The sequence below is a fragment of the Eucalyptus grandis genome, chromosome 2 (genome assembly GCF_016545825.1).
Source record: "Eucalyptus grandis isolate ANBG69807.140 chromosome 2, ASM1654582v1, whole genome shotgun sequence".
Lineage (NCBI taxonomy): Eukaryota > Viridiplantae > Streptophyta > Magnoliopsida > Myrtales > Myrtaceae > Eucalyptus > Eucalyptus grandis.
In genome coordinates, this window is record NC_052613.1 from 9375389 (window position 1) to 9389529 (window position 14141).

The 14141-nt window shown below is 42.0% G+C and overlaps 2 protein-coding genes across 2 annotated transcripts in view; one reads left to right on the forward strand and one right to left on the reverse strand.

The window, feature by feature from the left end:
- LOC104421771 (protein SAR DEFICIENT 1) overlaps positions 1 to 14141 on the forward strand; it is a 33532-nt gene that overhangs the window by 16223 nt on the left and 3168 nt on the right. The gene's annotated exons all lie outside the window — the stretch shown is intronic.
- On the reverse strand, positions 1711 to 4817 carry LOC120290134 (LEAF RUST 10 DISEASE-RESISTANCE LOCUS RECEPTOR-LIKE PROTEIN KINASE-like 2.7). Its single transcript, XM_039305826.1, has one exon. It carries the CDS (start codon positions 2752 to 2754, stop codon positions 1711 to 1713), a length of 1044 nt encoding a protein of 347 aa, XP_039161760.1. The 5' UTR covers positions 2755 to 4817.

Sequence of the window (14141 nt, forward strand, 5' to 3'; positions counted from 1 at the left end):
CTCTTGGTTTGTGCCACCAAAGAGAAAAACGAGAGAAAAGTCTTAATTCTTGTCCCGAGATATTCTTAGATGGAGGAAGACAAAATAAAGAGCAGCGCCATCGAATTTTCAACAAAAGAAACAAGCGGATCACATTCGGTCAAATTGGATTTTTCTCTGGACAAATTCTTGGGGTTCATTGGCCATATGATCTCTGTGGAACTAATTGAAATTAACTCCGCAAAAGCTCAAGGTTTGGTGATTTCGTGCATATTCCACATGGTCGATAATAGAATCCCATGCGCTGGTATGAACAAGAACCCACCAAATGAAGTAGAGAATTATCACTTGGGAATGCTACCTAAAGAACGTACCAGGGTCATTGCAGGTACGAGCGTTGGGTTTGCTTCGGCAATAACATGTGAAACTAGATGATGAAGAAGAGGTGTTGCTACCGCAAAACCCGAGAGAAGTACAAGTTGGGCACTCAGGGTGGTCACTATACTGAACATCGAACCCTTGATTCAAAGCTTCCAGCAAGCTGATATCGCGTCTTCCGACATCATTGAGTGCACTCCAAAGAACAGGAACCTTGATGCTCGTGACACAGTTGGTGATGAAACTACAGAACCCTCTGTCCAAGAAGATGTCATCTATGAAGAAAGCCGACTTCCTGACGACATTGTAGAAGCACTTGAACTCGTTGCTTATGTTCTTCATTGTGTCCAAACATCCATAGAAGATGTTGAGGCTCTTAACGGCTGGGGTCATATGGAAGAGAGTGGAATCCATTATGCTAGTATTCCTAAACTCGTGCAAACACGTACCCTCCATCAGATCCATCCTAGTGATTGTCATCATATGAAGATGTTGATCAATCTTGAGGACTTGATACTTCTGCTCTTGGTACTCAAATATAGGGAATTCGTCCTCATAGCAGTCGACCCTGAATGCTGGAATTCCACAGAATTGGGGTCGGCCGCCTCCCCAGAAAGGATAGGTAATATTTGCAACAGTTCCGCAGTTAAAAGAGCGGTGGCATTCAGTATAGTGGACATCATCGTCTCCCTCGCATAAAAGAACTTGTGGGACGATAAGGATGACGAGGACAAAGACGAGGACGGAGCTTGAAGGGGGGGAGAGAAGGAGAGTGGCTGCGTCACCCATTTGAGTAAGTTCATGCTCTCACGGGTGGAGAATAAATTGTGGAACGAGGTTTAGAGTTCAGAGGGGCAAGCTGAGGATGGAGAAATTCTTTTTGTATTCACTTTCTCCGGACTCAAGTGTGAAAGAGATGGATGTCGCTAATTCTTCCTCAGTATGATATAGAAATCTATTTTGACCGTAGACTTTGACCGAGACCAGTTTTAGTCTTCTGAAATTTCGTGGGGGGAAATCAATGGGATGCTATCGAGCATTGAAACTGGGTCTGGGGGTGGAAGTGATGAGGAAGACAGAGGAAACATGCAAAGCAATTTCCTCCCGAGTTCTTCCTGTGAAGTTGAAATTGAGAAGTGAAACCCTTTTTTCAAGGTTCCCACTGTGGAAAAAGCCTAGCCCATTTGAGGGGTCAAGAGTTGATGCTGTGGAAACTAAAGAACAAGTCAAATTTAAATTTTAGGTTGATTGACTTATGCTAACGTGTTCCAATTTAAATTACTGGTCCATTATGTGAAATTTTACAGCTGGTCCATTATGTGAAATTTTATGGTAAACTTGGAGCATTATCGCTCATCGTAATTGAACCGTTGGATCTTGCGGGTTTGCAGATACAGACCTAATGATCCAACAGTTAAGGCAAGGAAGGTTGCAGAGGAAAATGAGATTGTGAACCTTTAGGGGCAGGGGTGGGTCGTTTCCAATTGGGTATGCCCAGCAATACTTCTCAACAACTATAGCTATTTGAAAACCACATATTGGGTGAGAGTCAGCATACATACCCGAAGGGATAATTCTCGGTGCTGGCGGTGTCGAAGGGACATTTGCTGGTATTGGCGATCCGGGGCAGGTCGTCAGATAGGCACCATCAGGGCAAAAACAATTGAATTTTTCCCCTGTCCAGCCATACCCACATCTTCCCCCAGATTTATTGCAACTTTCGCACTGCAAAGAAGTGTTGAGAATCCAGGTGATCTCAAAGCCTTTGTTGAGGATCTCACTAATCGTAGCACTCTCGTTGCCATCCATCCAAGGTGGTGGAAAACCTAGGGTTTCACTTTTTGAAATCGGGACATGAACAATGGAACTGCATGGGTCAAGCAGTGGCTTTGGAAGGTCGACCCCGAGAAAAAAGTAGCCATCTTGAGACTCGGGACAAGAGAACGGATAAGGTGGAAAGGTTGGCCACGGAGGGTTCGGCCATGAGTAGCAATCAAAGAATAAGGTGGAATTGAGGTCATTGGAAGTGTAGTTGAAGAGATTCAAATCCAAAGTGGTTTCATTATATGTTTCAAGACATATCTCTTTTGATAAATCCAACCTCGCCACCACAAGGATCTGTGTGCTGGTATTCATGTGGATCACTCGATATTTCAGGGACTCCATGGACAAGGTCAGGCTATCTCCGTTGCAGTCAAGCTCGTAGTCTGGATGCCCACAGTATCTCGGTTGCTTATCATGCCTGAAAGGATAGCTGATTTCTTGACCTCCGCAATTAGAAGGAGTGCACTCTTGGAACAGTGGGAACGCGCTGGCAGCTGGCGCCAGGAAGTAAATTTGGAGGGAGATGAGGAAGAAGAGCAAGGAGAGAGAGGAACATGACATGGTAAGATCCATTTGAAGGGAACTGGAGTTGAAGCAAAACAAGGAGGAGGGTATATCTAAAGGAAGAGGATGCAGAGAGATAAATAATAATGCTGGTTTTGGAATGGAGGACTTGACCCGATGCACTAACGAGAACCTCTCGCCTTGGCCTCACGAAAGACCAAGACTTTGGCGCGGTGAGACAAAAGCTAAGAGGAAAAGAAGGAGAACAAGGCACGTGGAAACAAAGCCAAGTAGCTTGAGCTGCCAGCTAATTGTAAACTTGACTTGGGACGACTTGGACTAGTATTCCCCAATTTTACAATTCCTACAGGCAGCCCCTGACTAATCAACGAGCTTTGCCAATCTCCTTCACGGTTCACTTTGAGGAAACTTCAATAAGGACCTCACGAACGTCGTTTGCAGCGTCTAGACAGAAGCATGGCCATCACCTAGACTAGAGAACAGAAGGGATTGGAGCCTCAAAACTGAGGCGGCTAAACTTCCTCTGGACGAGTTTCTATTTATTTTGCCTAGTCATATTTTTTGAACTGATTTGACAGGTGGTATTGACATATCATCAGCTCAAACTGCAACTTGGGTAAAATCACTGGGTCGAAAAGGGCCGCAACTCCTCGGCCAATCTGAATCAAGCCATCTCTCGTGATTTACGATGATGATGATCCACATTGGATCTTTAGCTAGGAAGCAATAGCTTTCCATCTTTTTCATGACAGAAATTGCTCAGGACTCAAGTACTGAAAATAAGACTTGAGCAACGGCAGTTAGTATAATGGACATCGTTGTCTCCCTCGCATAAAAGAACTTGTGAAACGATGAGGACAATGAGGACGAAGACGGGGATGGAGTGTGAAGGGAAGCAGAGAAGGAGAGTGGCTGTGTCACCCATTTGAATAAGTTCATGCTCTCATGGATAAAGAATATCATGTGGAGTGAGGGTTTGGAGTTCAGAGGGGCAAGCTAAGGATGGAGAAATTCTTTTTTTATTTACTTACTTTCTCCGGCCTGAAGTGTGAAAGAGATCGATGTGGTGAATTCCTCGGTAAATAGAGGAAGCTATTCTGAGCATGGACTTTGACCGAAATCAATTTCAGTCTTATGATATTTCGTGAAGGAGGGAAATAAAAAGAAAGAATGGCTATCGAACGTCGAAACTGGGTGTGGGGGTGGAAGTGACAAGGAAGACAGAGGCCAGGAAATATGCAAAGCAATTTCCCCCGAAGTTATTCCTATGTAGTCGAAATTGACAAGTGAAACCTTTTTTCAAGGTTCTCACCGTGGAAAAAGTCTAGCCCATTTGAGGGGTCAAGAGTTCATGTTGTGGAGAGTAAAGAACAAGTCAAACCTAAATTTTAGGTTGATTGACTTGTCAACTAACTCGTTCTGATTTAAATTACTTGTCTATGATGTGAGATTTTACAGTAAACTTGAAGCATCTTCGCTTGTCGCATTTAAAACATTGGATCTCTTGGGTTTGCAGATCCCGAGCTAATGATCCAACAGTTAAGGCGAGGAAGGTTTTTGAGTATAGGGTGTTAAAGTTTTAGGACTTAAAAAGTCTAAAGTGTAACACAATCATGCATGTCACAGCAAGGATGACTGCACTTCGTTTGAGGGAAGAATATGCCCAGCAATTCTTCTCATTGAACAACTTTTAGCTAATTGAAAACCACATGTTAGATGAGAGTAAGCATACATACTTGAAGGGACGATTGCCGGTACCGGCGGTATTGAAGGGACGCTTGCCGGTATTGGCGTTCTGTGGCAGGTTGCCGGATAGGCTGCATCACGGCAAAAACAATTGAATTCTTGCCTTGTCCAGTCATACCCGCATATTCCCCCTGATATAACGCAATCTTCGCACAGCGATGTGTTGGCAATCCAGGTGATCTCAAAGCCTTTATTGAGAATGTCACTAATATTATCACCAAAGTCGATGCCTGCCGAAGGTGGTGGTAAACCTATAGGTTCACTTTTTGAAATCGGGACATGAACAATGGAACTGCATGTCTTGGGCGGTGGGTTTGATAGGTTTACACCAAGAACAAAGTAGTCAAATTGAGAATCAGGACAAGAGAACCAATGATAAGATGGAAGGGTTGGCCATGAGTCGCAATTGTAAATTAAGGTGGAATTGAGGTTATTGGAAGTGTAGTTGAAGAGATTCAAGTCTAAAGTGGTTTCGTTATATGTTTCAAGACATATACTGTCTGATAAATCTGACCTCGCCACCACAAGGATCTGCGCGCTCCTATCCATGTGGATCACTTGATATTTCTGAGACACCATGGACAGAATCGGGTTAAATCCGTCACAGTCAAGCTCGTAGCCTGGATACCCACAGTATCTCGGTTGCTCTACACGCCTGAAAGGATAGCTGATTCGTATATTATTACAAACAGAAGGAGTGCATTCTAAGAATGGCTGGAAGGAGCCGGAAGCTCGCACAGGGAAGGAATTGGAGGGAGATGAAGAAGAGCAAGAGAGAGGAACATGGTGTGGTAAGATCCATCTGAAGGGAGATGGTGTTGGAGCAAAACAAGGAGGGGTACATATGAAGGGACGTGGAGGGGGGAAATGAAAAAAGATGGCTATCGAACGGTAACATTGGGTCTAGCGGTCCGGAACATGCAAAGCAATTTTCTCCGGATTTCTCCCCATGTTGCTATAATCGAAAGGTGAAAACTTTCTTCTAGGTTTTCACAGAAAAAGTCTATTTGAGGGGTCAAGTTTGTGTCATGTGAAGTAAAGAACAAGTCAAACTTAAATTTTTCGTTACTTGACTCATTGGCTAACGTCCGATTCAAAATACTTGTCCATGATGTGAAATTTTACGTTAAGCTCGGAGTATCTTCATCCACTGTATTTAAACCGTTGGATCTAGTGGTTCGCAGATACCAACCTAATGATCCAACAGTTGAGGCAAGGAAGGTTGTTAAGAATGAGCTGATAAAGTTTTAGGACTTGGGAGTCTAAATTGTAACATGATCATGCTGTAGCGAGGATGAAATGACTGCACTTCATTAAATAATAGAGGGAAGGGCGTGCCCAGCAAAATGAGATTGTCAGGCTTTTAGGGGCATGAGCGGGTCTTTTTCCAGATAACAAGCAAACCCAGTGATCCCTCCCATGGAAGAACATTAGCTAATTGAGAATCACACATTCTCAAGAAGTTGAATGGACTCCGTCAGGGCAAAAACAATTGAATTTTTGCCTTGTCCAGCCATACCCGCATCTTCCCCCCGACTTATTGCAGTTTTCACACCATGATGTATTGACAATCCAGGTGATCTCAAAGCCTTTCTTCAGGACCTCACAAATAGCACCCCTATCATCCTTGCCCGCCCAAGGTGATGGTAGAGCTTAAGCTGCGCTTTTTGAAATCGGGACACAAACATTGTAACTGCATGACTTAGGCAGTGGGTTTGCAAGGTCCAAACCGAAATAAAAGTCGCTATATTGAGAACCAGGACAAGAAAACTGATAAAGTAGAGGGGTCGACCATGAGTCGCAGTGGAGTATGGTGCAATTGAGGTCATTGGTAGTGTAGTTGAAGAGATTCAGGTCTAAAGTGGTTTAATTATATGTTTGACGACACGTGTCTTCCCATAAATCCATCCTTGCCGTCTCAAGGATCTGTGCGCTCATATTGATGTGGACTACCCGATATTCCAGGGACTCCATGGACAGGGTCAGGTAATGTCCATCGCAGTTGAGCTCGTAGTCTGGATGCCCACAGTAACTTTGTTGCTTTTATCCCTGAAAGGATAGCTGATTTTTTACCTCCACAATTAGAAGGAGCGCACTCTTGGAACCGCTTGAAGTAGCCGGATGCTGGCGCCAGGGAAGTGAATATGGAGGGCGATGATGAAGAAGAGCAAGGAGAGAGAGGAACACAACATGATAAGATCCATCTGGAGGGAGATGGTGTTGGAGCAAAAAAAGGAGGGTACATATAAAGGAAGACGATGCAGAGGATTAAGAATAATGCTGCTTTTGAGAACGGTTTGACTCCTGTGCACTAACGAGAATAACTTGATTTGGCCTCCCGAAGACCAAGACTTTGGCGCGGGGAGACAAAAGCTGAGAAGAAAAGAAGGAGAACAAGGCACGTGGAAACAAAGCCAAGTAGCTTGAGCTGCTGGCTAATTGTGAACCTGACTGGAGGAGGACTTGGAATAGTATTCCCCACTTCCCAATTCCTACATGCAGGCGCAGCCCCAACTAATCAACGAGCTTTGCCAATCTCATAGACAATTCAATCGAGGACAATTCAATAAGGACCTCAAGAACATAGTTAGCAGAGTTCTAGACAGATGCAGGGCCATCGCCTAGACTAGAAAACAAAAGGCGATTGAAGCCCCAGAACCGAGGCGGCTAAACAATTATGTGGACGAGTTTCTGTTAAGCTTTGCCTAGTCATCTTTTTCGAACTGATTTGACTGATGATGTCTACGCATCATCAGCCCAAAGAAGCAATCTGGTTAACATTAGTCAATCCCAAAGGCCCATGATTCCTCGGCTGAGCTGAATCGGGCCCATCCTTGTGATTTACGATGATGACCACCCGCATTGAATAGGAAACAATAGGCTTGCCATCTTTTTCATGGCAGAAATTGCTTAGGTCCAAAAATAGCTTAGGCCTCGAGTATTGAAAATAAGACTTCCGTTATTGGTACTCAAAGATAGGGGATTCGTCCTCATAGCACTCTCCCCAGAAAGGATAAGATATATTTGCGATGGTTTTGCAATTAAAAGAGCTGTGGCAATCGGTATAGTGGGCATTGTCGTCTCCCTTGCATAAAAGAACTTGTAGAACAACGAGGCCGATGAGGAGGAAAACTAGGATGGAGTATGAAGTGGAGGAGAGAAGGAGAGGGTTGCGTCACCCATTTGAATAAGTTCAGGCTCTAATGGGTGGAGAATAAATTGTGGAACGAGGGTTTAGAGATCATAGGGGCAAGGTGAGGATGGAGAAATTCTTTTTGTATTCACTTTCTTTGGACTGAAGTATGAAAGAGATGGATGTTGTTAATTCTTCCTCAGTATAATATAGAAAACTACCGTCGACTTTGACCAAGACCAGTTTTAGTCTTTTGATATTTTGTGGAGGAGGGAAATCAAAGGGATGGCTATCAAGCGTTGAAATTGGATTGGGTCTGGGGAGGAAGTGATGAGGAAGACAGAGGAAACAAGCGAAGTAATTTCCTCTGGAGTTCTTCCCACGTTGTTGAAATTGTAAAGTGAAACCTTTTTTAAGGTTCTCACTGTGGAAAAAGTCTAGCCCATTGGAGGGGTCAGGAGTTGATGTTGTGGAAAGTAAAGAACAAGTCAAACCTAAATTTTAGGTTAATTAACTTACTGACTAACTTGTTCTGCTTTGAATTACTAATCCATGATGTGAAATTTTACAATAAAGTCCGAGCATCTTCGCTCACTGTATTTAAACTGTAGGATCTTGGAGGATCACAGATACCGACAAAATGATCGAGCATTCAAGGCAAGGAAGGTTGCAGAGGATGGGACGATTAAGTTTTCAAAACTCGGAGTGTAAATTGTAACACGATCGTGTATGCCATAACGTGGATGGCTGCACTTCGTTGAGGGAAGGGTATGCACAGCAAAATGAGTTTGTGAAGCTTTAGGGGCATGGGCGGATCTTTTTCCAATGAACAAGCAAAGGGAAGAATGACCCAACAATCCTTCTCATCGAACAAGTTCAGCTATTTGAAAACCACATATTGGGTGAGAGTAAGCATACATACTTGAAGGGAAGATTGTTGGTGCTGGCGGAGGGACGCTTGCCGGTATTGGCGATTTATGGCAGATTGTCGTAGTGGCTCCATTAGGACAAAAACAATTGAATTCTTGCCCTGTCCAGCCATACCCGCACCTTCCCCCTGATTTAGTGCAATTTTTGCACAGAGATGTGTTGGCAATCCAAGTAATCTCAAAGCCTTTTTTCAAGATGTCTCTAAGAACAGCACGACCAATGGTAGCACTCTTGCTGCCCCTCAATGGTGGTGGTTGACCTGGAGCTCCAATTGGTATAAATGGGACGAAGACACTGAAGTTGCATAGCTCATGTAGTTTGCTTGCAGGGTCCGCTTCGAAAGCAAAGTAGCCAACTCCGGACTCAGGACAAGAGAACCGATCAGGTTGAGGGGTTGACGGTGAGTTGCAATTGTAGAATAAGGTAGAATTGAGATAATTGAAAGTGTAGTTGAAGAGACTGAAGTTTAAAGTAGTGTTGACATGGGTCCCAAGACATATCTTTCAATAAATCGATCCTCGCCACCGTAAGGATCTGCTCGCTCCTATCCATGTGGATCACCTGATACTCCAGGGACTCCATGGACAGAAGGGTCAGGTTACCTCCATCACAGTCAAGCTTGTAGCCTGGATACCCACAGTAACTCGGTCGCTCATTATGCCTGAAAGGATAGCTAATTTTTTTATCTCCGCAAACAAAAGGAGCGCACTCTTGGAATGGCAGGAATTTGCTGTAAGTTGGCACCAGGAAGTGAATATGGAGGGAGAAGATGAAGAGCAACGACATAGATGAACACGACATGGTAAGGTCCATTAGGAGGGAGAAGGTGTTGGAGCAAAACAAGGAGAAGGGTAAATGTAAATGAAGAGGATGCAGAGGATAAGAACAATGCTGCTTTGAGAATTATTTGAACCCAATGCACCAATGAGAGCCACTTGATTTGGCCTCCCTGGAAGACCAAGACTTTGGCGCATTGAGACAAAGGCTGACAAGAAAATAAGAAGAACAAGGCGCGTGGAAACAAAGCCAAGTAGCTTGAGCTGCTGGCTAGCTGTAGACTTGACTTAAGGACGACTTGGACTATTATTACCCATTTTACAATTCGTACACGCGGCCCTCAACTAGTTAATGAGCTTGGCCAATCTCCTTGACAATTCAATCAAGGACACTTCAATAAGGACCTCGAGAACATAGTTAGCTGCATTCTAGCAGACGCAGGGCCATTGTCTAGACTAGAAAACAGAAGGGAATCGAGCTTCCGAATTGAGGCGGCTAAACCGTCATCAGGACGAAATTTATTAAGCTTTGCCTATTCATCTTTTTTGAATTGATTTGACTGGTTCTATCCAGGTTGCAATCAATGGATAGAACCACTTTCCAAATTGCACCCAAAAAAAAAAATTGTCGCTTCCATTCGTTACACGCAAGTTCTTATACTTAATCAATCTCAAGAGAAAATTTACTTTAAATCAGAGTGTTAAAGTATCCCACATCATTTATCTACGAAAATTTGTATTCTATTTATATACATACGGTCTTCATCCACATATTATTTTTAGTTTTTTAATTAGACATTAAACATGACATGAGAGTCAAATTCCTGTTCAATTTATTTCGCGTGTACTGTCCCTTGTTAATTAAATTCTTTGCGCCGTTCATAATCTAATTTATATGGGAGAGGGTGTTAAATTACTTTTTCATTTTCTTTATATACATGTTATTTCTCCCAATTTATTAGTTTAAAATTTTATACTAAACTTTCTAACAGGGGGATACACGCGCACAAGTGACTACCATTCTAAATTTGAAAAGGATAAATTGACCAGCCAAATATATACTTTTCTAATTCTTAAAGCTGCGGAAACTTCAAAAAATGCAGAATAAGTAACGAGCGTTGAAAAAAGCAAGCATGGCAAGTGGACCATTTCCCGAGAAAGACAGAAAATAAACAGGCACAAACCTCGTTCCTACCTTTGCAAAACGAGCCGGTGTGAATTGTCCCGTCGTCGCAGAAGCACAGCAACTCCTCTTCCTGGTTGAACGCGCACCGCCCGCCGGAGTGCTCGCACGCGCTGCACTCCTTTGCCGCCTCCCAGTCAAGCACGAACCCCCGGCTCATCGCCCAGGCGAAAACCTCCACCACTTTCGCCGCCGTCACCTCCACCACTTTCGCCGACGTCACCTTCGTCCTTCTCGCAGCTCCGCTCCTCCTCCTCCGCCTCCCGGGCTCATGTCCACGAACGCATACGACCGGTTATCACCAGATTGCAAGCAATCGATGGCCCCTTCGGGGGAGGGGCAACCTCAGAGGAGCGCTGCAGTTGAAGAAGAAGGTCAGATTGACGTTGGTGGAGTTGTAATCGAGGGGGAGCGAGTCGATCGTGAGGTTGTGGTGGGCCCTGGGGCATTCCTGGCGGGCGACGGGAATGTCGACGAGAGTTAGGGTTGCTTCGGTGTAGTTGATATCGGTGACGAAGTAGGCGTCGTCCGGAAGGAGGAGGATTGGGTGAGGGGAGCCATACGGGCAATCGAGGCCGAGGCCTGGGAATCCGCAGTGCACGGGGGCATCGCTTTCGATCCAGAATGGATATTGGATGAAGACGTTGCCGCATGGGAACGAGGATGCACCGGGGTCGCAAATGGTCGAGAAAGTGGAGTGGACTCCATGGAAGCTCGCGGAGGAGAAGAAGAAGAAGAGGAGGGAGAGAGAAGGGGAGAGAATGCAGAGTAGGTGGTGGCTTGGCATTTTCTTTGTCCTTCTCTTGGTGAGGAACAAGATGATCGTCTGGCGATTTGGAATGGACGGCCTATTTAATAAAAGTGGTCAAAGTCTTGCATTGGGACTAAAGGTTACAAACTCAATTTATGACTTTGATATGTTTTTTTTTTTTGGGTCAATGGCTACACAAATTTGACTTTGATATTTTCTTTTTTCCTTTTTTTTTTGCGTGCAACGTTCAAGTAATCCTACGTGGAAAAAAATTTCTAATACATTGATAACGATTTAATATGGTCATAAGTCATTGGCGGAAAAATAATGTATAATTACACCATTGTGTATAATTTTATGTGTTGGTCTTTACACGCACTTTGTCCACAATCTCATGGTTGGCTTATTCAATTAAGTAAGAAGTTGGAGACTTCATTGGACCATAAATTTATTTATTTATTTATCTTGTTTATTATTTTTTCTAATATCAAATTTTCTTTCAAAAGAAAGGCATGATTTAGAGCTTAATACAGTTTTTTTTAAAGCAATTAGGGCTTGATTGCACTTTTTATAAATATATTTAGTGGACTTTAATTTAGTGTAATTATTCATGATTAAATTTTATGAAAATATAGTCTTTAACAATTAAAGTAACGGTCGTCGGCATTTTCTATGTTGAGAAATCTTGAAGAAGTTGATGGATCCTACAATTCAAATCTAATACGGAGGGGAAGAAATTACCAGAGAAATTTATGGATTTTGAAATTCAAACGCAATGTGTCATATTCTCTTTAAGGTTGTAGTCTTTAATAAGTTCATGACTCGATGGAGTTTGATTCAACAGCTTGTGTCATATATGTGACCACATCGACATTAAGCCACAAATGATCTTAAATCATTGCACGTAAAATTTGATATGCAACAGGTACTATAATCGTTATAATGCTCTAGTTGCATCAAAATAGACGAAGGGCCCGTGAACTTCACATTCATTTTGGATATTAAAGCTAGAAAATCATATATAGGTGTGAACTTGGCGTAGATTCTTTCACTTTTGTCCCTTTCGTTGAGATAGTTTCCAGGAAACATGACATTTGGAGATAGTCGTTAAGTCCGACTTTAAACAATTCATTACGCCTCAAAATGCCAATGCACAATTGCCCTTCTATTTAGAGGTGAATGTCTTTGGTGGGTTTCTCAAGTAAAGAAAAATTACCCAATTAATCTTCAAATTATTGTATGAAAACAAATTAATCTTAAAATTTTCAATTTTACAAATTTAGTCATAAACTTTTGCGTGCAATTCCAATATAGTATTTCTGGTTAATTTATACTAGAAATTACTGACGTGATGGCCCATTTATCGCCAGCCGTCTTAGGTGGCACCTTGCCATGTCAACGATTTCAGGCGAAAAGTGACTGAAAAGACTTTATTGGAATTTCCAAGGAAGATATAAAATTAGAAAGTTTAGAACTGAATTGACATTCACACAATAAATTTATGATTGATCAGGTAGTTCTCCCTCTCAGGGAATTATGTCTCTAGGAGATACAAAATTCCACATCATGCTGACGAATTAGAGAAAACACAACAAATAATCAAAGCATTATATTGTTGTGTAACAAGACAAAATCAACAATCGGAATAAATCGCGTTCGAGGGACATTGCGATATGTGAATTTCAGTGGTTATTATAGACATATAAGCATGTGCAACACTTTCCTTCTTTCTCAATTTGGTAAGCTAGGCGAAATTTCTTTCCATGACTCTTAAGAGAATGTTCAATTCATCGAATCTAGAAGAAGTGGCCAAACATATTTTCATAAAAAAAAAAAAAATAACAATAACAAAAGAGATGATCACATCATCTCGACAGGGTTTGGGTTCATGTGGGTCTAGATTGGCAAGGTCATGTGACCCTTGGTGTCACCTTGCTTGAGATCGCAAGACCTTGGCATCATCTCATCTAGCCTCTAAGACAGTTCGTTCCTCACTGATGATTGATCTGTTTCTAAGATGGAGATAATGAGCAGTAGTTGTGTGCTCTGTTTCACTTGTTTATTTATTTATTTTTATTTATTTATTTTTTCAACTTAAAAACTATTTTGCAAAAATACACCAAAATTCACTTAATTTAACGGAATTTGCTTTAAGTAAATGCACCTTGAATCAAAGATTTTCGAGAAATTATTTTGCATGTTTGAGCAGTCCTATGTGTATAAAAAGTTCCAATATAGTAATAACAACATACTATAGTCATAGGTCACTAATGTAGAAATAGCATATAAATATGCGAGCATATAGAATTCTATGTTAGTCTCTACGTCGGTCTCTACAAATTATCATGAGCCATTCACTAGAATTTGACTCGTATGTTGTTTGATCCATCTATTGGGTTAGTGTTCCTCACAAATTGGATCCTGTGCAACAAAATATCTTTCATGGAAGTTGTTCTTCAGTTTTTATTAGAGGAGAGAGGTATTGTAGCAACTCTAGACAGAAAATATCAGTGGTCAACTAGAAAACCTCAAAGTTTACTTCAAATATATGTACAAAAATCACGCCATAATTTAATCAACGATAAATCTTAAGAATGCAAAGATGCTACATCAGAATTTAAATGATGATGTGACAATTGGATAGACATAAATTTTAAATTAAATCGACGACGAATCTGGGCGCTGAGGTGGATTGTCGATTTTGTAAGAAGATCATGAGTCGGATTTTGGGCGTGAAAATCGAACTCCTAATTGCTAATTTGAGGGGTTATTTCATTGGAACTTCAATCATGCATTAATGAATATCACGCTAAAAAACTATATAAAAACAAACTATAAACTATAAAATAAAGATAAAATAATAATAAAAAACTTTACCTAATGTTCCCCTTTTGTTTTTATCTTTCCCTTTCCCAC